This window comes from Bombus bifarius, unplaced genomic scaffold, assembly GCF_011952205.1.
Source record: "Bombus bifarius isolate JDL3187 unplaced genomic scaffold, Bbif_JDL3187 scf7180000009144, whole genome shotgun sequence".
NCBI classification, from domain to species: domain Eukaryota; kingdom Metazoa; phylum Arthropoda; class Insecta; order Hymenoptera; family Apidae; genus Bombus; species Bombus bifarius.
The window spans coordinates 162,231-186,044 of record NW_022884929.1 but is presented as its reverse complement, the minus strand read 5'-3'; the positions used below and the strand labels follow the sequence as shown (position 1 = coordinate 186,044).

General features: G+C 36.4%; 1 protein-coding gene, 1 long non-coding RNA gene and 2 pseudogenes across 2 annotated transcripts; 3 read left to right on the top strand and 1 right to left on the bottom strand.

The window, feature by feature from the left end:
• The first annotated feature begins 9,912 nt into the window (after positions 1-9,912).
• LOC117213899 lies at positions 9,913-12,258 on the top strand (annotated as a pseudogene).
• Positions 12,259-12,443: 185 nt separating this feature from the next.
• Positions 12,444-13,661, top strand: LOC117213898. Its single transcript, XM_033459581.1, has one exon. The coding sequence runs from the start codon at positions 12,444-12,446 to the stop codon at positions 13,659-13,661; it is 1,218 nt and encodes a 405-aa protein (XP_033315472.1).
• Positions 13,662-14,549: 888 nt separating this feature from the next.
• LOC117213896 lies at positions 14,550-16,129 on the top strand (annotated as a pseudogene).
• Positions 16,130-19,266: 3,137 nt separating this feature from the next.
• LOC117213891 lies at positions 19,267-22,797 on the bottom strand. Its single transcript, XR_004488743.1, has 3 exons — positions 22,629-22,797; positions 19,717-19,831; positions 19,267-19,402 (listed from the first exon to the last, which is right to left on the bottom strand). It is a non-coding gene; the product is annotated as an uncharacterized LOC117213891 (long non-coding RNA).
• Positions 22,798-23,814: the final 1,017 nt, after the last annotated feature.

Here is a 23,814-nt window from a genome sequence, read left to right as displayed (position 1 = left end):
TCTTTCTGCTAAATTATATTATTTTCCCAGAACATCATAATTGAATTTAATATTATTGCTTGAAATGATTGACTTTCTTTTGTGAAAACACTCCTGACTAAATCTATCCGAACACTTTCCGTAATACTCAGATCTGATAAATGTGCAAGACAAATCAGGGTTTGAATATTTTCAGAAAGATAATAGTTTCAGTAAATTTAAGTGTATCGAACATTATCACGTTGAAAGGATCTCTCCGTTCAATGCGACTAACATGCTTTTCTTATCTTCCATATATTAAACTGATATATCTATGTTTATAGCACTATATCATTGCTAATTCTATTCACTGCTTAAATTAATTAAATTAAATTTTTTTCTGAAAATTGCGTTTTGTTTCATCCTTCTCTTACTTGCCACGTTTTCGAATATAAATTTCGTTTAGATTAAACAACGTTTAATCTAACAATGGAGAGGTCATGACCATGGAGAGGTCAGCCAACACAGATGACTGTGATATTTGTGTTCTATCTGTTCCTTCTTCTTTTTCCATCTACTTAGAGCCTCATTTTTTCCACTGATTCCCATTCAGCAATCTTGTCCGAACGTGTCGTCACTTTTGCGGAAACTTGTACACGACTTCAATACGTATTCGCCATTCGGTCATTAAAGAGATTGAAGAAATTTTGGTACATTTTCCTTTAAGCATCGTTATCTCAAGACTGTTCCTATTAAAGCGTGCAAATGTTTCATAACGGTAATAAATACATCGAGTTCAGCAAACGTTCATATAGATAAAATTTTGGGCATCTAAATTTATTAGCGTAATGCAATGCAACATTTGCTTAAGTAGTTTCACAAACTGAGTTGAGTTTAAGAAATTGGTAGAACACTTGTCTTCAACATTTTCTTTGCATGTTGTCTACTGACAGTTTTGAATGAAATAATTTCATATTTGCAAATCTCGAAGGATTTGTGAATAAAATTGTCGCCAGAAGCCCGAGAAGAAAGAAGCATTAGATACTTCTATTATTCAATTATCAACTTTTAAAAACTATTTACTTTTTATTTTTATTATTTATATTATTTCTGAAGTAATACTGACATTTGCTATAAAATTTGAATGAACTCGACACCTGTGTTTTGGTGAGAAACATAGCTGTTGACAAAGCATTCACTGCATCCGTTGCACTGTATCGTATTGATTGTATTGTCACCTATAATATTATTATAGTTAGCTTCCAACGGTACGAAGATTATTGTATAGAGAAATTACGGAGTGTGTTGTTTGTAACCATAGCGGTGAAATTTTGTGTTCGTGTTCAGCAACTAGAGATCAAATTATGCAAATTGCATTTTTCTATGCAACAAAATGCAAATACGCTTATAGAAAATGTGTCATGAACAACCTACTTCTAGATAAATGTGCTGACGTGTTTAAGATATCCAATATTCGAATGTTTTTGAGATGTTCATCAAATTTCTTCCAGAAGCTTTTGCATCTTACAACCTTCTTCCATTGATTGCGATCTCACTGCGTATAGCTTCATTTGTAAGTATTAGACAGGCAAATGTTTCATTTGTTCATTTATCCAAATTGAAGCTTGATATTATTTCATATTGTTGCTACTATATTACATTGCATAATCCTTGTATCAAGAGAAATATGTTAAAATTCTAGACATATATTATACAGATAAACCACAATTCTAGATTCCAAGTATACAAATGTATTCGTTTGTGAAATAATGAAAATCTCCTCTTCATCATTAGAAAATTGATGTGTACTGCATTGTATATCTGACAGCAATAATTGGATCCATTTCCTTCACGTGTTCTGTTCATCCGATTTCACATATAATATCACATGCATCTTCTTCCCGTTTCCGTCTCAAGCTTCAAAACGCAAGTTTATCGTTTCTAATCTTTTCACATTTATGTTTTCTTCATTTTCTTTTACTAATGATCGTTTTGTACTGCACCATTTATTTTTATTGCCTGATTACTCTGAGTACGAGTTCTTCAAACTATTCAAATTCCTCATCGTATAAATAGATATTGCAAGTTCAAAACACGTTGCTGTGTCATGGGCCAATCTACATAACTTTCTCGACTAATATCAACATCTTTAGATTTGTTATAGATTTTCCAACATATGTTGATATACGATAAATTACAACATAATATGTAGTACATTGTTGGCTAGAAACTTCTTGTATATCTAGACGAATTGCTTTTTCATCGCCAAGTACAATTTTTCCTTAATGTTTCCTGCATTTTATACTGTGCACGTATCTTTATGAATTGTATACATTGTTCTTTACGTTGAGACGTGAATGATATCTAACGTTGCAGTGTTGCAAATGTTTATATCGCTGCAAAATACGTTGAACGGTTTATCGCAAGATCTACTATTTTAGCAAATAAATGTTTGGCAAAGCGATTGCTCTCTGCTCTTGCTTGTGTTATATTTCGTAGAACTTCTAAGCAATTATACTGTTATCTTTCCATTTCTAGTAACAAATGAAGGAAGACTTATTTAAAAAATTCATTAAGGAATAAAACAACAAAATATTATGTACAACTTGTACTTTATTACTCTGCTTTCAAAACACGTTAATAGCAATTAATAAGAGATATAACAAGATTCTATTAGGTTTCCCTCCATAAATTTCATATAATATTAATCATATAATATTCTACAACATATGGCAGCGATCTTCCCAGTGCGTTTAGCATAATATATATAATTTATAAATTATATGTAACATTTCCCCTTGTAGAGCATGTTAACATTTCCCCTTGGCGTCCTTAACATGCGTCATGATGTAATCTGTATCAAATATAGTGTCAGATTGCACTATAACGAATAATAATATTACTGGAAAAAATGGAAAATACAAATAACCAATGTAAAAAAGTAGGATGTCTCTTGTTTAAAGCAACACAACCTCTATACATCATCTGTTGTGTCAGTGCTTTTATATATGAGAATCGTCTACAATTAATTACAACCGAACAGAATGAAATAATTACATAACTATCATACAGAATTATTTATAACACTGAGAGTAATTTAAAATTGTACGATACGATGCAAGAAATATTTTTATGTATAAAATATCGCAAATAAAAGTGTAAGATAGTTTATATCAATGTAATCAGTAATTGAACGATACTATATATTTCATTTGTTTTGGCAAAAAATTCTCATACTCGTAAAGTCAAAAATGTAGAAAGAACGAGTTCCATCTTCGGAAGATAAGTCAACGATTGCATAATTCTTGGCTTTTTGTAAAGAACTATTGCAATATTTATTGTGAAACTGTTTTCTAAATATATTAGAACACTTGCGCTATTTTCATCGGTATTTATAATCTACCTTGGAATAATAACGGCAATATTTATTGGTTATGGTAAGAAATAGAGAACTAAGAGCTATAGAGATTGAGGATCTCTCAGCGAAGAAAAAAAGGATATTCCTTGTCTGCAATGCCTGGAAAATTTGAGCTCTCGAAAATGGGAGTCAGAAAGATGCTTTTTCTTATTATTTAATTTGTAGTTTGAGGATTCTCGGTTTAGTATGGGGCTGGAATATGGAAAAAAGACTGGATAGAATACAAAAAAGATATGTGAAATGGATCTTAGGTTTAGATATGACAACACCAAATTATATATTGATAGAAGAATGCAAGCTAACAGAAATCAAAGAAAAAGCATTAAAAAGGGCAGCAAGGTATGAAGAGAAAGCCTTAGAATCAAAAAAGGAACTAGAAAGGGAGTGCGCAAAGGAAAAAGAGAGAAACTGGGGAAATGACCAAGAATAGAAAAGAGTAGGAAAGAGAAAAAAAGGGACTAGAAGAGGTGAGAAATGGAGGGACACAGATGGAAGCAAGAGAAGAGCAAGGAAGGATGACAGCAGACCAAGTTATAGAGGAAAGAAAAAAGAGATAAGTAGAAGAGAGGGGGAAAAGGATAAGGAAATCCAAATATAACATACATTACAGAAAAATCGCCAAAGAAGAATTACCAAAGTACTCAGAAGGGAGGATAAAGAGGAAGGACAGAAGAATATTAGCAAGATTCAGATGTGGAAACGAGACCAAAGCAAAGGAATACTCTACATACATACTCTACAGGACATAGAAAAAACTCTAAATGAGACTGGAGAAGGACTAACAGAACTAAAAGCAATAATAGTGAGGAGAAGGGCAATACAAGACGGGGCAGAACGACAAGAAGGAAGCACAGCAAGGAGGCAAAAGCGCAAAGTTGCAATAGTTTTTTAGTCATTAGTTTTTAGTTTTTTTCTAGTTTTTTAGTTTTTAGACATAGAATAATTAAGGGAGTGCAATAGAATAGAATGGATAAGAGAGGAGGTAGATATATAAGAAGCGAAATAGGTATAAGGGATGTAAAACCGAAAGTTTGTCCAAAGCCGAAAGGCGCGAACTAAGCAATAATAAATAATAAATAATTTGTAGTTTACAATTTGTCCAGCTGGACATTCGGTAAATTTTTCTAGCTTAAAAAAAAGAAAGCCATGTGATTCAGTCAAAGAGAGATGTTTCGCTGAAGATGTGCCAAGAACGGGTAGAAAACGCAAAACGACGCTGCGGCAAGATATTCGTATCGTTCGCGAAATAAAGCGCAATCCATTAATTACGATTCGTGAAATAAAATGAACAGCGAACTTGAATCAACGTTCCATTCTCTGCAATTTCGATTTGATGTTGATGTTATGGAGATCGAAGGAAAGTGAATTCAAAATTTACGAGAATACTCCAATGCATTACAGATTTAAGATATCAAACTAAGATAACGAGTGTTTCACAGAAGCACGACCATCCCTATGGAATAAACTAGGTCGCACAATTAGTAAAAAATACAATCATACAAAAGTATAACAATAAACACTGAAGAAAGTTCATTTAATAGAGAAATAAGTTACAGTATCGATTATTAATAAAAAATAATCTTTAACGTCTGGAAGATCATCTACTAACACATTATTGAACAAAAGGGGTATCGGACAAAATATTGGACTTTTATGAAAAATAATATTGCCATATTAGTTTCTCTAACATTAATTTATAAGGTATTTTTATAACACCAAAATTCACATTTTTCAACACTTCTTATATTTAAAAAACGCTTTGTTTTAAATCAAAAGTTTCTTACTTCGAGACCTATACAATATAGTTTAGTACACTGCAAAATGTTTTTGTTGTTTTTTTCGTATTTATTTCAAGTACAGGGCAGAGAAATCAAAGTTGTTCTAGTGTCCGAATATTTTCCAGTCTGACTGTATAACCAGGGATCGGCCTTAGTTCTTGAGATATTCGTAAAAAATGCCGGTATCGCTACAAACTATATTTGACTACAGCTATGCGCATTTGGCAATGCGAGCGTCAGTATTAGTTGCAGGTTACTTTTTGTTTATAAACGAGAGTAAGGCGAGCAAGGGCTTAAAATAATGGCACAACTACATATACGATGCTGCAACATATGCCTGCTATAACTTATCTACTATAACTTATATACTAGCTCAATAAAAAGAGAATATCATCATTTATTAGGTTTAAGTGTGGGTTAGAGTTCTCACCGACCGCTGCAAGGTGAGCGCAAACGGTTGCGTGAAGTAATAACAAATTAATTATAAAAATAGCATGCGTAATGTATTATAAAAATCATAAGTGAATGAGTAATTGATATTATTTTAGGAAACAGAATAATCGTTATTGTACACTTATTATAGGCGGATGGTTGAAGGATTGCAAACTCAATAGTGCCTATCACAAAATAATAACATGCAATCCTGGACTCTTAGAGATAAAGCAAACCTATATCTTTTCAGAGCAGCCCTTCGATCAATATCGTGCTATTTTATATATTTTCATTCCTGAGTTAAACATTTTATTTTGGATATAATATTGAAGTTTAATATATTGTTTATAGCAACATACTCCAAAGTAGCAATCTTGTTCTGTCAATTATGCATTAGAACTGACAATTGTATTAAAAAATGGGGTTGAACTTTACTGTAGGGAACTAAAAATCATTGTCTTTTTTATCTTTTATAAAAATTGTAGTTTTTAATGTGTGCAATCCACAAATCCAAGTTTGAAATTACGGAATCCAATGATTCATACCATATGACTATGCAAAGCAAAACATCTTCAGAGTATTTTACATTTCTCTTTGGCGCCAAATGGGCTTATGTCCATTATATCGTCCAATGAGTTGACGCCGCCATAAAAATTCGCACAATCCTCATCTTTGTCCCCATCCTTAGCTGGCCTCTAATTGAATTCTATTTCTTGAGTATGCGTACATGTTACATTGAGTATATTATATTCGCAAAAAATTAGTTCGTACTAACATAATTGGCCGTCTAGCGGCAACCGGAAAATAAATGCAGGAAACATTCGATAACTGCGAAAAGGTGCATAACACGATAAAAAGAGAGCGAAAAACAACGCAGTGGTGAAAAAACGCAAATGAATTCTTTGGACGCATTGGAAAAAACTGTTACCTCCAGGCCTTGACACTGATATTGTTGCAATGCATCGTCCACACGAACTTTTACTGAACTGTCTCGTGATTCAACTTAATGTAACCAAGTTTCTTTAAAGCATAAAAACAGCTCTGGGGGAAAAGGAAGATGCATGCACAGACTTGTAGAAAAATACTTCAGTAAGTTTACTGAATAAAGTTCTATTACAGATCGATGATTGAAACGATGTTGAAAGACGAGTTCCTAAGGGTGGACATTCGAACTTTCGGATTTCCCACTTTTTTAAGATGAATGGAAAATTAGAAGTAATTGGTGGGTACATGTTCCAAAGAAGGTTCAGCACCTGTGTACCGGTCGCATCAAGTAGCAACAGGTTTTACCGTTCTTCAAGGTGGATCTCACCAGTAATGGGAGAACTCTCTAACCTGAACATACGGATAAGACCAGGCACTTGCAATGTTAATGTTTTTTATTTAAAAAAGGAATAAATATTTCAATTCATAGATTATTTATGCAACACTTGAATTTGCCGAAAACAAAAAAAGAATATGAAAAACAGTAATATTACAGCCTTTTTTTCAAAAAGTAATCGAACTAATCCGGGTTTGCTGTATACAAGTGTCCTTGAGTCGTCAGAATGAGAAACCAAATACATGTAGTAACGTATGGATCTTAGAGTAAGGAAAAGTAATGATGTTTTATTTAGAGTTTAGTGTAGGAGGCTAATCTTGTGATTTAGGTTCCATGTGAACCAAAATCTCGATTAAAACAGCACACCAATACTGTTGTGTACAACAGAAATGCTGAAGAAAAATCAGAAGATTTATGCAGTGACACATGATATAATAGTACTTCAAAATAACGTTTATACTGATTTATGCGAAGTAATGGTAACTGCATTTGGTCCATAGGTGTTTAAATAACGTGATATTGGTAAATTTTTTGAAACAGTATGCAAATAAAAATATCCTTACCAAACAAATATTCATACCAAGCTGGATTTGAATTGATAAAATAATCGTTGGATAAAGTCGGATGTTGCATAAGTAAACGTGATGGTTAAACATTATGTGAAAGAGCAGTCTTCAACGCCTCATTCATTTGTTTATAAAGAATTGCAAAGGAAACAAAATCATTCGACCGTTACACGATTTGTGAATCCCCCCCCCCCAAAATATGTTATTTTTAATATGCACTTGCTGCGAACTATTGTTCGTAACTAATTCGATTTCGTATATGTTGGAAGCTGGAAGAACTTTAAAATTATTTTATCCTAACATGTTTCGTGTGACATGTATAACACAGAGCTTGTGTAAAATAGCCGAGAAAATGAGACTATTATTCCCTTCGATCAATGTTTCTATGAAGCAAATATTTTTAAAAGTTGCACACATTGTGTCGGAACTTACAGAAAAAAACTATCCAATGTGCTGATATTTGATCTTACAGGTAACTTCTGCATCACACAGGGTACCCAAAAAATTGTAGTACAAGCTGCTGAAAGAGATAAGATTCGTTCATCCGAAGCCTCATGTGCACGAAAATCGAATTTGAATTTCTGTCAAGTATCGAATTGAAGAGACCGAGCATTGACTGAATGTGTTCCGCCGTACGCGGCTACTTTGTTCGTATTTACGACTTGGCATGGCCTGAATACTACACGAAGATTCGTGATCACAGAAGTAAACAAGGCCCCGTGGGACTTTATTTACAAACTCCGAGTAAACAAAATAAAAATACAAAACTATCAAGAAAACAACAAGCACTCACTACGAAAGAAACAAAACATAACGATGTTTGATCCTTAAAAATAACGACAACAGAATTGCTGGAACCGGGAGACAGCAAGCAACATGTGTCAGCACTGTGTATGCTTACGGGCACTATATCGATATATTTTACAAAAGAGCTGCAGGCGAAAAACTATGAGATAGGAAGGGTAGAACAACAGGAGCGATATAACACCCGTTCTAGGTCAGGAGCCGCCTCAATTTTTATAGAAAGGATTAGGACAGTTGAAGAACTTGCTGAAGAGAAAGGTGGAGAGAAGAGTGGAGTTATTATAGGGAGGATAATTGGACAAGGAGACTTATAAATTACGCTTGTATTTATAAGTAGTACAGAAGGAATATTAAAAACTTTACCATGCAGATCTTGAGTGGACATGGAATATTTAACGTATATCGTAAGACGATTAGTAAGGAGGCTCACTCAAAATGCTAGGATTATAATGCTGAAGAAAATGATGCGGGGCATGCGTTGTAGCACTGCCCTACGTGGATCAATGATAGAACAGTACTGGAAAATTACTTGGGCATGCAACTCTGCTAAAGTACCTGGAAGAGAGAGGCTGAATGATAATCACTGGAAGAGATAAAGAAGGGGAGGAGTGGACATATATGGGGAGAGAGGAAACTCAGTAATAGATTATCTGATTGGAAATCAGGGGGCGACAGAAGAAATAATCGACATGAAAGTAGGAAAAAGAACAGAGTCGGACCACATGCCGTTAGAAACAGAAATAGGGGGCCGGAATTACAAAAAGTGAGGAAAAGAAAGAAGAAGAGAAGAAGAAAAGGGAATGAACAAACTAAAGTGTGGAAAAATACCTGGAGGAATGTAAAGACTGGACCTGCAAGGGAAGAACAGTAGAGGAAATGTGGACTGAAATCAAAAAGAAGATAAATGAAGCAATGCCGAAGAAGAAAGTGAAGATGAGGAAATGGGACATGGGGAAGAAAGTGTGGTACGACAAGGAGTGGAAAGAAAGGAAAAGAGAGATGAGAAGGAAGATGACAAAGTTTATGAAAGGAAAATGCAGCAGAGAAGTGCTCACAGAGGGAGAAAAGGCATTCAAACAGTGGTGTAAACAAAGAAAGGAAAGACACGAAGAAGAAGAAATGTAGAAAATAAAGAAGATCAAAACAGAACAAGAAGTGTGAAAATATATAAATAAATACAGAAGAAGTAAAGAAGGTATAGATGAGGATATAAGCGAAGAAGAGTGGAAAAATCATTTTATGGAAATTTTAGAAGGGACAGAGCACAAAGAGGGCAGAAAAACTCGATGACGAGTAATATTTAAACTCGCAACCACAAGGTAAGCTCGTTCACTGCATTGTCTTCACTATTTGCTATACCAATGGAGAACACAGACAAAATTACCTCCTTGCATCGGAGACGAGGCTTTCAAATAGGCCGATTCACTACTCTATTGAAACGACTCGATGAATGCGAACAATCTAGCCAACCGAATAAGGCCTATTTTGACGGCCTATACGACACTACTCGACGACACGTAGAAACAATACAGATTATTACAAGAAGAATTAGAAGACTTAGGCGAGGAAGACGACGCGCGCGTTTCCGAGTTAACAAACACATATTACGATCTGGTAGTACGAATACACACTCTCATGGATGATACACCAGCATCGTCGTCGAAATCGCCAAGCTGCGAGTCACCTAATGTCGCCGAACCGACATCAATTAAACTACCGGAAATTCATCTGCCTACTTTCGACGCTACCATCGAGAATTGGCATTCATTTTACGACTCCTTCTTATCCATTATAGATCGAAGCTAACGACTTACACCCGCGCAGAAATTTAATTATCTACGATCCTCCTTGGCCGGAAAGGCCGCGCGAAGTATACAATCGTTAGACATCACAGAGTTAAATTATTCAATCGCTATTTACGTTCTTAAAGAAAAATTCGACTGCCACCGTCAAGTCTACATGCGTCACTGGGACTTGATTTTCGACTAATCGAAAATAACTAAAGAGACACCCGAAGCCATAGATGATTTTCTCGAGACGGTCAAGATCAACCTCCAAGCTTTAGAGAAACTCGGTGAACCAATCACATCAAACGTCGTTCTCATCGAATTATTTATATCGAAGCTATCCTCAGCCATCATTTGCAAATGGCAACGCACATTACCGGAAAAGAAATTGCCCTCATATACGCACTTGGTAGACTTTCTGAAAACACGGACGAACGGCGACAGGACAAGCTCAGCATCAACCGTGATAAAAAGGGAGTCCGATCAACACAAACGTCAGCGACCGAACGCACCGCGAAGTTACGCATTCACAAGTACACATAATACGTTGGTGTGTCCGAATTGTCAAGGACAACACGAATTATGGAATTGTGATGTCTTCAAAGCGAAGTCGCCTAAAAAACGCCTTGAAATCGCCAAGAGGGCGTCTCTATGTACCAATTGTTTAGGTAAGGGACACGCTATTACTCATTGCTCCGCCGGTTCATGTCGCATCTGCAAGCAGCGACACCATACATACCTACATCAAGACCATGGTCATAGCAAATCACGACCACGTGTAAGCCGGTCATCGAGCGGTCGATCATCGAGCGATCGATCATCCAACGGTCGATCACCGACCCCGCGATAGTCACATCGTTCGAGACGCGCATCCACGTCTCCCCGATCGTCTCCCCGATCGCGAACGACGGCATCGGGATCAAATATATCGTCCAGTCCTAGACGACAAGGAAAACAATGACGTCATCAAACGACCTTGTGAGGGACCGAACCACAGAAAACGGACTCATTGATCTCGCTTCCTTGTGAACCACTGCAGCACGATTTGTTAGTCACAGCGCAGGTCAACATCTTGAACAATAAAATTCAACCATTCCATTGTAGAGCTCTGCTAGACACCGGCTCTAGCATGAACTTTACCACCGAAAAACTCGCCAATTCATTAAAACTCAACCAACGGAAATGTTCGGTCCCAATTGGAACACTCAACACGTTATCGACGACCTCGAAACGCTACATCACGGCCACGATCACATCCATTGACGGCACATACGAACGCACCTTGACGTTCCTAATCATACCGACAATATGGACTTGGGTCCCAGATCAACCCGCAGATCGCTCAACGATACAGATACCTACGAATTTCCAACTAGCCGATCCAAGATTCCATAGACCTGCTCCGACCTAAATATTATTGAGCGCCGGACCAACGCTAGCATCACTCTGGGTCGGCCAACTTGATATCAGTCAAGCAAACGGGTCTGACTTGCGTCTGCAAAAAACGCGATTCGGATGGGTCATCGGGGGGAGCCCAACCTCGCAATCGTCAGCATACGCATTTCACGCCTCCACGACGGCTTTACAGGCGGACCTCGCCCGTTTTTGGAAAATCGGCGAAGGACCGCCCACTCCACACATTTCGGAAGCGGAACGACAGTGCGAGGGACACTTCCGAAATCACGTTCAACACACCAAAGAAGGGCGATACATTATCGCTCTCCCATTCAACGAAACAACTCCTTCGCTTGGATCCTCTAAAGCAATGGCGATGAAGCGACTCACATCCCTCTGCGGGGACGTACTTCATACGGGACCGAAACTACAAGACAACTTATTTTTCATTCTTCTAAGATTTCGTTCTCATCAATACGTCATTACAGGCGATGTCGAAAAGATGTATCAACAATTTCTTGTGCGTCCAGAGGATCGGAAATTCCAACAAATTTTGTGGCGCAACTCTGATGGAGAAGTTGACACCTATCAACTTAACACAGTGACATTCGGGCTGTCAGCAGCCCCTTATCTAGCCATTCGGTGCCTCAAACAACTGGCAGACGACGAGGGACATCGGTACCCACGAGCAGCGATGGTCTTACAGCGAGACTTCTACGTCGACGATGTTCTCACGGGAATTGATACAAAGGTCGAGGCACGATCATTGAGAACGGAGCTCAGAGAATTGCTTAACTAGCCGGCTTAAACATTCGAAAATGGGCATCGAACGACGGGGAACTGCTACGAGGACTTTCCGAGCAGGACATAAACGATAAGCTGCTACTGGGCGAATCGCAAATCTTCAAAACTCTGGGTGTTGTTTGGAATTCCTTTGACGACTCGATCCTATATTCCGTCAAAATCAATCCTACTGCCTCTCGAATGACGAAAAGAACAATCAGCTCCGAAATCGCCAAGATTACTCAAGACCCTCTTGGATTACTGGCACCAGTGATCGTTCGAGCTAAGATGCTGCTCCAACGACTTTGGACATTAAAAATTGGTTGGGACGAATCTCTTCCGGCTGACGTACATACAGAATGGAGCAAATACTATGCACAGCTTCCATTGCTAAATAACGTAAAGTTTCCACGTAAAACTATAATCAAGACTACAGCGGAAATTGAGTTACACGGGTTCTGTGACGCCAGCGAAAGGGCGTATGGGGCATGTGTTTACCTTCGCACCATCACTCCGGATGGTCATGTCTGGACACGACTCCTCACTGTAAAGTCGAAGGTGGTTCCGCTCAAATCACAAACCATTCCAAGGCTGGAACTGAGTGGAGCACCTCTTCTCACATCACTGGCCACTACAGTCCTTCAAACCTTACCACGCAACATTTCTCGGACTGATTATTGGACTGATACTACCATCGTTCTTCACTGGATTAATACATCACCCCATACGCTGAAAATCTTTGTCGCTAATCGTGTGACAGAAATTCAACAGAAGACTCACACCTCAGATTGGCGTCGCATTCCCACCACCGATAACCCTGCAGATCTCATATCTCGAGGCCAATCACCCGAAGACTTCCTGCGACCAACCATTTGGCAACATGGACCGGAATGGCTTCAACAATCCGAAGAATACTGGCCGACGTGGAACCCAGTACCATTAATCGAAACACCGGGGCAGAAGAAGGTAACCTATCTGTCCGTGACTCCGGCTGACCATAGTATACTGGAGAGATTTTCTTCTTGGCCCAAGCTGATAAGAATTACAGCACGTTGCCTCCGATGGAGACAAAAACAGGATCGAGGGAGACTTCTAACAACGCATGATTTAACCAATGCGCATAACAAACTGATCAAATTATTACAAGTCTGTTATTTTTCCGATGAAATCCGTACACTCCGAACAGATAGAAATTCTGCAGCGAAGGGGAAGCTACAACGACTCGATCCATTACTGGACAAGGACGGGATGTTGCGAGTCGGAAGCCGACTCAGTCACTCACCAATGCCTTTCAATCAGAAACATCCAATCATTCTACCCAAATCCTCAGTTACAGCGCTCATAATCGAGAATGAACACCTTCTAAATCTCCATTCCGGAACTCAAACTACCTTATATGCCCTAGGAAGATCTTATTGACCTATCGACGGCCTTAGTCAAGTTTGGAGCACGCTGAAGAAGTGCGTCCGTTGCTGCCGAGCCAATCCACCTCCAGTGGACTACGTAATGGGCCACCTTCCAGCTGCACGGATAACGAAATCTCGGTCATTTACCAACGTCGGAATCGATTATTAAGGACTGGTTTACATCAAAGAACGAAAGAATCGCAACCGACGCAAAATCAAGGTATATGTAGCAATCCTGTATGTCTTGCAGTTAAAGCAGTCCACATCGAGCTGGTCAGCGACCTTACTCGCCGAGATTCATCGCTCGTCGAGGATTCTGTGCAACAATCTACTCTGACAGCGGTACCAACTTTGTTGGCGGCAACAGCGAATTACGAGAGCTCCGAAATCTCCTGCAGTCCGACGATCATAAGGTAAAGGTTCAGTCCTTTTTAACCGACCCACGGATCGAATGGCGCTTCATTCCTTCCAACTCACCTCACTTCGGCGGATTGTGGGAGGCTGCAGTGAAATCCTTCAAACGACATCTCAGACGTGTCGTAGGTAACGAGCTCTTAACATTCGAAAACTTCAACACACTCATCATTGAAATCGAGTCTATCCTCAACTCCCGTCCGCTGACTCCAATATCATCAGACCCAAACGATCTCCTTGTCCTTACTCCCAGTCACTTCCTCGTCGGTGATTCATTAACAAGTTTCCGAGAACGAGATTTCAGGAACACTCCATCCAATCGTCTCTCCAGCTGGCAACATATTCAAAAACTCAAACGTTTCTGGCGCCGCTGGCATCGAGAGTATCTGAACGAGCTGAACATCCGGAACAAATGGAGTAAGGGCAGTCACAACATATGAGAAGGCACCATCGTCATTCTCTGAGAAGACAACGTTCCCCCAATGCAATGGCCAATGGGCAGAATCATCAAGGTCCAACCGGGCGCAGACGGCATCATACGGACGGCTACCGTTCGAACGGCAACGAGCACCCTGGATCGGAGCATCAAGCTCCGAAGCACTGGATGGTACTAGTACCATGCAGGGATACTGGACGAACGACTGAAGGCAGAGATTGAAAAGAAACTGGAAGAGAGCCAATTCGGATTCAGAAAAGGAAGCGAAGTGACCGATACGGTTTATGTGATAAACCACATAATAGACAAGCAGCTAGATGTGGCGACACTCGACCACGAAAATTTCCAACGGCTTCGCGGCACAAAGCGCTATACCTTCAAAGCGTAAGGCCGACAGGCCTAATGTACCATCGATATCCCTACGGTTTTTTTCACCGAATATTCGGTAGAATGCATACGCGGCAACCGTCGCGGACTTCTAATAAACGCGCGCGTAGTGGGGATATCGAGGAGCAACAAAGGATAGAATCTGTTCAGTTTTGAACCAAAAAGATTCATTCTGCCCCGAGCCGCGAAGTGCAAAAGGTTAAGAGAAGCAAACACAATTAGAGAAACGAGTCGTCTACTCTTGAGAGTTCAGTTTTAATCGTTACTTGTTATTAATTGTTGTTAAACGTTAACCGTGGTTAAACGTTATTTGCTGTTAATTGTTAAGAGTCTAATAAACGTTATTGTTGAAAATCAAGGGTATTTTCTTTCGGGCACCTTCATGGACTATCACCTCATACGTGTGAATAAATATCTTGGTTGTTAAACATATCTGAATGTTCCTTCAGTACCTATAGTACCTCATAGGTAAAGAAAGAGGGAAATTATATACCTGCTTTACGGACCTAAGAGCGGCGTTCGACAGACTAAACAGAGAGGAACTGGAGGAGAAAATGAGGAAAATGGGGATTAGTACAAGTGTACTCATCGAATATTACTGTTAATGAATATTTATTGTTGAATACATCTGAGTATTCCTTCCGCACCTATCACGACAACCCACCTCATGGCCATGAAGGGAAAAGAACAAGAAAGAGAAAGAAGGGACTAGAAGATGTGAGAAAGGGAAGGACGCAGACAGAAGCAGGAGAGGAGCAAGAAGGATGACAGCAGACCAAATTATAGAAGAAAGAAGAAAGGAAGAAGCAGAAGAAAGGGGGAAAAGGATAAAGGAATCCAAGTATAATATAGACTACAGAAACATAGCCAAAGAAAAATTACCAAAGTACTTAGAAGGGAGGATGAAGTGGAAGGACAGAAAAATACCAGCAAGATTCAGATGCGGAAACGAGGCCAAAGCAAGGGAATACTGGAAAGAAGAGGGAGAAAAAAGATGCAGACTATGTAGAAGGAAAGAAGACCTGAGGCATGTAATAAAAGAATGTGAAATAACGGGAAGACCAAAGGACATAGGAAAAACGCTAAATGAGACTGGGGAAGGTTTAACAGAACTGAAGGCAATGATAGAGAAGAGAAGGACAAACGACAGGGAGGATGCACAGCAAGGAGGCTAAAGACCAAAGTTGCAATAGTTTTTTAGTCATTAGTTGCTAAGTTGTAGTTTCTCGTTTTAGTTTTTAGAGATAAAATAAGCAAGGTAGTGCAATAAAATAGAGTGGAAAAGAGATGTAAGAGATGTAAAACCGAAAGTTCATTCAAAGCCGAAAGGCACGGACTAAGCAATAATAAAGTAAAAGAATAATACAAAAGGATCCAACAGACCAACAGGCGATCAACATTGTGTAGTATCAGTGATGTCTAAGGATGCAAAGCCTTCAGCATTTATATTTCCCCCCAAAATAATCAAATTTATCTGCCAAGCAAAGGAAAGGGTAAAGAGAAAAACAAAGAAAAGAGGGAACACTGTAACACTCATCTCGGAACAATGTAAAAGCCAGGTCGAACAAGAAATTCCTCAGGCTGGAAAAAAGACCGAATGAAAAAAATCTTTCAAAACCAGGAGCGCACTTAGCAAAGATGAAGAAAATGTAGCAGTGAAAAAATGAAAAATACAACATTCTTCCCTCGGGCTCGTATATTTCGTGATGAACTCATTATATCACTGAAATCTAAGAAAAAGATGGATTCAATGTATTATATGGCATAGATGGGCACATGAAATTTGCATAACTGTTGAGAGCTGATGGTTTAACTAACTAGCACTGCTCATTAGATTAATTATATGATCTCTTACGTCGTATCGCAACTTATTCCGATTATGTCCATGAAGCGTGCGTTATCTGTAAAATATAATCGTAGCGTTTAGCTTCCTTTCATAGACTTAGCTTATTATAGTTCGTAACGTCGTCGGCTGACTTGGAGCCTACATATTCATGCACACCATCAACAGAATGTTTGGATCTCTCGTAAAGCGTCTTTTAACTGTTTTGCCAACCGATGCACTGATAAGGCGTCTTTCTCCAACACTCACTGCTGAAGTCATCAGGACATGGATTGCATTGGGTGATCGACATAACGACGAGTTTTTGAAATTGCATGGTGGTCCCGCGGCCTGCTCTAAGACAGCGTCGAACGATGACACCGCGCTCCTTTCTATCTGGCTAGTCGTCAAGTCACTTCAAGTCCGTTCGAATCTATCAGTTTAAAGAATCGGTGCCAGTGCACTTCGCTGGGCGTGCGTTCTCGTGAGCTTTCGTGGGGAGAAAACGAATTAGAAAAGAGAAAAAAAGGGATAAAAGCCGAAAGAACATTGCTTGACTTGGGCGAATTGCAACGCTCAAAGAACAAAAAAGAATGTAAGACAATTACTGGGGAAAATTAATTTTTATTATAAATTTATAAAAGATACCTGCAAACTCCTGGAACCACTTCATAACTTATTAAGGAAAAATGTCGAATTCATCTGCAATGAAAAATCTCAGAAATCATTTCAGAAGATTAAGGAATATCTCTGTTCAAGTCCGCTCCTAGCAACATATGAGCAAAACAAAGAAATATTCATTTATACAGATGCAAGTGGTGATGGTTTAGGAGCCGTTTTAAAACAACCCCAAGATAACGGTATGTTACACCCGGTTGCGCACTTCTCAAGAAAACTGAAAGCAAACAGAATCAATGAGGAAAGCAATCTATCTCGAATGCCCTGCTATTAAAGAAGCGATTCAATATTGGCAACATTACACATGACTGTTGCTTTGCACAGAATGCTTGATATGAAATGAACCTTATAGCGACAGCGTTCGTAATGAGAACTAGCTGCAGTGCGTATATAGTAGCAGATGGGTTCACGAAAATTGCATCAGGTCTAATATGGCGTTCTACGTGCACATCAACTGTAACTTGAACGATACACGTTGCTGAACCGAATAACAAGTGTATCAACTAAAAAATTGTGAAACAGAGATAACAATGAAGTAAGTAATCTCAGTTAATATATCTTGAATTTTGTTGCTGCATTTTCGATGATAGCGACTAGTGTTATTTGCAAGTATTGCAAAAGAAAAATTCAGTCTTCTAGAACTAGAAACTGCGGCTTAGGTTCCAAAATTACAATTAAGTGTGAGTACTGGATGAAATTTTTCAACTCATCTCCACTAATTGGCAAAGCCAATCCATACCAAAAGTCATCTGAAATAAATCGCAGGATTGTGTTGGCGACTTTAGAGAGCGGAATGGAAGAGATAGATTTATTTTGTGCCCTAATGAATATTTTTCAGTGATTGGCTATCAATAGATAGTATGGCTGTCCGGAAAATTTACATTCTGCTGTCTTACGGATATATGATCGTCCAATTTCGAGAGCTACCGAGAAAGACAAAAGAAAAGTTAGCATTTCGGAAGAGAGAATGCCAGGAAAATGAGAGAATTGAATTCTTCGTTCGGGCTTGCTAGACTCCACGGAAAGCACAGTAAGAAAGTGCTTGATATAATTGTAAAATCTAGTTTTCTGAACCTTGCAACGTTGCATGGGAGAATAAAACGGGCACAGAACAGTACAATGATTAGTATGAAGGCGACAAAGATAATTGCACTATAAACCATATCAGTGCTGATAAAGTGGAAATTTATGTCATCACAGAAATGTTTATGAGATCAGGAAAGAAACATCATGCCAAGTATAGTACATATATTGGAGATGGGGATAGCGAAACGCATAAAGATATTAATCCATACGAAGACATTGTTGTTTAAAAGAAAGAATATGTTGGTCATGTATAGAAACGAATAGGCACAAAGCTAAACGATGCCAAATAATGTTAAATAAACTGTTTTCGAATAATTACGACTTACGCTAAGAATAGCGAAGAGTATAATCCGTGCATGTTTTAAACCAGTTAAAGCTGGATTCCAAGTCACTTTACACAAAGTTCATCTGAAATATAACTTTTGTTTGTATTTACTTTTTAGATGAATATAATTAGGTGCTGTGGTCAAAACCTGAACCCTCATCAACATTTTATTGCCGACCTATTAAATTTGTATTTATGAAAGAAAATGTGGCATTGGTTAGGGGAGAAGGTAATAATGGAAATAAATAATCTTTCTCTCAATACATACAATTCAGACAATGATAATATAAAAGTTAACTTTGCATTGCGCTTAGCCTTGTTATACGGTAGCGTTGGTAATATTTTATCAAATATAAATGTCGGTTCAAAATGTTGTACCGGTGGAGAATCTTCAAAGAAAATGAATTCGATAGAAATTATTCAAAAACCTCGTGTGTGCAGATATTTCGGCATTAGCACGCGAGCTAAGAATTTAATCGTAATTCGACCGTGCCAGTTTGTACTTTCAGGAAGAAAACAACCTTATTGACCGGACAGTTCTATGTAAATATTTATAAATCGCACATTAGGCGAACTTGTTTACGAGTTAAAATCCAAAGGTCTCAGCTGTAAGAACCACAAGAAAAGATAAAAGAGACGTACCTTCGGAATTTTAACCTCATAAACGTCGTGAGGTAAACTGTTTTCTTTTTGGGTTCACACAAGACAGAATATTGGTATCTTACGATCCCAAGAATTATGATCCCATTGATACAAGTGTGTATATAAAAAAAAATGAAACGTATTCTTTTCATTTGTAATTTTAAATAAATAAATAAATAAAATTAAATAGAAAAGATAACGCATACATGGAGTTTACCACCTTCTTTAAATGGTATAATGCATTCCATAATTAAAAGCGAATAAAGAAACGAACTTACCAAAGCACCATAGGAAAGAATTTATGAAGTTTTATCTTACTCAGGAGTCAGTTTGCCTGAATATCACAAAATCCATTCACCTTAAATTTCTGGCAACGAAATTTCTTGAAATTTCCTAAAAAATGAATTTTAACAGACTTTTTTTTCAATTTTTTAAATTTTAACAGTCAATTTAATATTTTAACAGATAATTTAACATTCTAACAGAAATAGTAACAAGGGAAAGATAGCATGTGCAAAAATGCGTGAAAGGACATTTAGAAAAATCGAAATAATTGGAAATATAATTAAAAAGTGAAGAGAAAATATCATGGGTTTCATGCCTGGAGCATAAATGTGAAAAATTTCCGCTTTTGTGACAAATTCTACATCCTTTTCTTCTTTTGTTTAAATTGAGCTGTGCATTGAATTTCATGGCAAAATAATATATAATCATATATAAATATCGAAAATAATAATCATTTTCTTTAGTTTATTTATCAAAATGTCATTTCCTTATATTATTATAATACAAAGAATTATATATATATGATGTATAATGCAAAATAAGGATATAAAAATTAAAATTGATTTCACAATTACACTTGAATATGGTATGAAAAGTAAGGTTTGAAAGAAAATTTCAGATACATTGATTTCCAGAGTTATTTAATTGCTTTTCATGTTTAGTTGTAAATTTCCACAATTGGCCAAATTGCAAAATTCATGCCATTGACATTAAGGAAACAATATAGAGTGTAATAAAAGGAAAACAAGAAAATACAAATTCTGACAGTGAATTTAGTAAAAAATCAAGAAAAAGTAAGACAGACGTTAGGAAATTATAGCAAAATAAAAGAAGCTCAAGAGGGCAGCAGTAACCATAACAATAAGAAAGAAACACAAGAGAAAGGTCACTAAAATAAATTACAAAGTGTAAAGTAGCGGTAGAAGACAAAAAACAAACAACAAGTGGAGCAAAGAAAATGAGTTATGCAATAAAGGAAATGAAGGAATGATTTTAAATCAAACTTTAAATCCTACAGAAAGTACATATAATATTGAAGGGAACAAAGAATATGAAAGACAAATTAAAGAAGGTAAGAAAAATTTATCATTAATTAAGAGAGATTTTATATTATAATAGAAAGATACCAGAATATAGAAAAAGGTAGGAGAAAAGAAAAGAAAATGAGCAGATGAACAAAGCAAAATGGGCAGAAGAAAGAAGCAAACTAACAAAAAAAAGTGAGGTAGTAGGAGAGTCAGACAAAATTAAAAGAAGAAAAGAGAGGGAAAACTATTATTATAAAAAGGTTGTAAATAAGAGATAAAGTAGAAGAACCCAAAATGAAATTGAACATAAATAAATTAAACTTTGTTTCAGGGCATCACTCTTTTCTGGTCATTGTTTGTATCTTCTAATGTTATTTCATGAATATGAAGATAAATATGAGAACAAAAAATAACAGTTTTGAGTTTAGCGATCAATTGTTTCACAAGTAGTGCTCAATATATAAATTGATTTGGCAAAGGCAACTTTTGGTATTTTGTACGAGGAGAAAAATATATATAACCCAACTTATATTATAGCCAAAACATTCATGGTGTGGACAGAAATTAATGCTTTAATGGTAATCTAACATAAGGACAAAGTCAACCATACACAGTATAGGTATATGGTATAAGAATATGGGTTCTCTACTACTCAACAAGAATAGATAAAATACGAACACATTTCCTAAAAAGAACAATAATAGAAGAAATAACACAAATACTTCCTGGATAAAAGAAAGAAAGAATAGAATAATCTACCTATAGTGAAGTATATATATGCTAAAAATATAGAAAAAAATAATTAAAGTTACTTACATATGAAACTGCTATTAATAACTAACAGGATAATCAAAGTTAGAGTAGCTGGGAGACAAAAACGATCAGTGAATGCAGAAAATAGCATAAAATACAAAACAGATGAAAACAAAATGTATAATATGTGTAAGAAAAATATATTGGATAATATTAAGAATTTACAACAAAATTCATTAAAAAACAACTTTCTTTTTCTGACAAAGAAAAATAGTTACGAGGACTGACAAATTTTATTAAAAAGCAAAAGCAGCATTAAGATAAGATCATTTTATCATAGAAGAATAGCAATTCAGACAAATTCACAAATTATAATAATCTAAGAACAACTTAAATACTTTGTTATGTTTGTTTTGCAGTAACCAATGAATTTAAAGACTTTTAACCTAAGTATAAATATGCCATAAATAATTTTATGTAGAAATAAACATAAATAATATTAGATAAATAGAATTTTTCTTACTGAAATGTGACAGTCTGTAATAAAAGATAAATTAAAAAAGAAAAAATAACTTTAACAAAGAAGAAATTTATAAAAATTTATTCTTAAAAAATTGTGGCCAATCAGATACGTGAAATAAAAGATTATTAGAAGAAACATGATTAGTCTACAAGAAGATCATACGAAAGGAGAAATGAAACATGTACCATATTCTCTCAACATACGATTGCGAAGAGGTTTACTTACTCTATATTTCATTTCCGAACTTCTTCGTTTCCATGCAGTCATAGCAGTTCAAAACTATTTTATGAAAATTAAGAATTTCCTACATAAAATTATTTGATTTGCAAGACCTCATATATTTCTAAATTACTCACACAAAATTAGTACAGCCTGTGAACAATGCAAACATTAAAAAGAAATAAGCGATACAGTAGCTCAAACAAGGACAAAGGTTGAAATAAGACATCAAAAATAGCAATTATTATTCAAATTTGTATGAAAAATCCTTGAGAAATTAAATTCTTCTTTAAATGAAAGACGGTTATGTATATGAAAATAAAAAGTGCACTGAAAATACAAAAAACAAAAGAAGAAAACTGTATTTGTTATTACGACTTACTGTTGCATGTAGAATAATTTCCATTTCGGTTACTGTACCACCCCTGTTATTAAATAGGTTTTGGAGTTAGATATTTAATTGATTCACACAGATTCAGTTTTTATATTCTGTATTTCGCCACCATGTACAGCCATATGAACACACAGAATACTCTCAGATAATTAACACGTGGCGGAAGAAGTACCAACTTCGCATGTAGGAACTATTGATTATACCAACATGACATTTATCTCAACAGATTAAACAGTACTGAACGCTATGATGATGCGCTAGCATGATATAATGTCGACGATGAGGTAGCGTTGTTTGCTGATTGGTTATACTTCAGGACTACAAGTGGGACCTCTGTACGGTCGCTGGTTAAATCGGTCACTTTGCGATATGTTTATGAAATCTAAACGTAATTGTTTTGTTAACATTTTCATAATTATACCGCAATTTTAGGTTTAAATAAACAAATATTTAATAATTATTTTAATGTCGATTACTATAAATAACGATTATTATAGTGCGAAATTTTATGTGTATATAATATGTTAAAATATGTAAATGTATGTAAAATAAAATATATAAATGTGTGCATATGCAAAATATATTACATGTTTGTGTACCTACATTCAAAATATGTAACAGTTATACTTTATATTACGTTATATTTTAGATTACGAATTTGGTTCTTTTCGTTCATTATGTTCTTTTATTACAATTTAATTGTCAGTTGCAAATCGATTCATAAGACTCATATGGGAAGGATCTTTTTATTGCAAATAGACTAATGGAAAGTTTTTCTTTAAAATCAATTGCGAATAATAATTTTGAATAAAAACGGAAGAATAAATGTCTTTCCTAAAGGAAGAAAAATAAATAAGTTATGAAAATCTAATAACTAATAAAATTTTATTCGTTATTCCTTATTGACTGTCTATATTAGACCTTGATATTTCGTGTCAGTTATCCTTATCTCTGACATTCAATAAGAAAGGAGAACATTTGTTTAGAACCTTACGTCCTCGAGAATGTTTCTGGTCCCATAACAAACAGTTTTTGTAAACAAAATCTTATTTTTAAAATTACAGTTGCCAGTAGAGACTGCCTAGCGCGGAACAAGTCTCGCTCTGACAAAATAATATTATTACACACATGTATAGCATTACAAATTAGAAACAGAAAAGACATGTACCTCTGT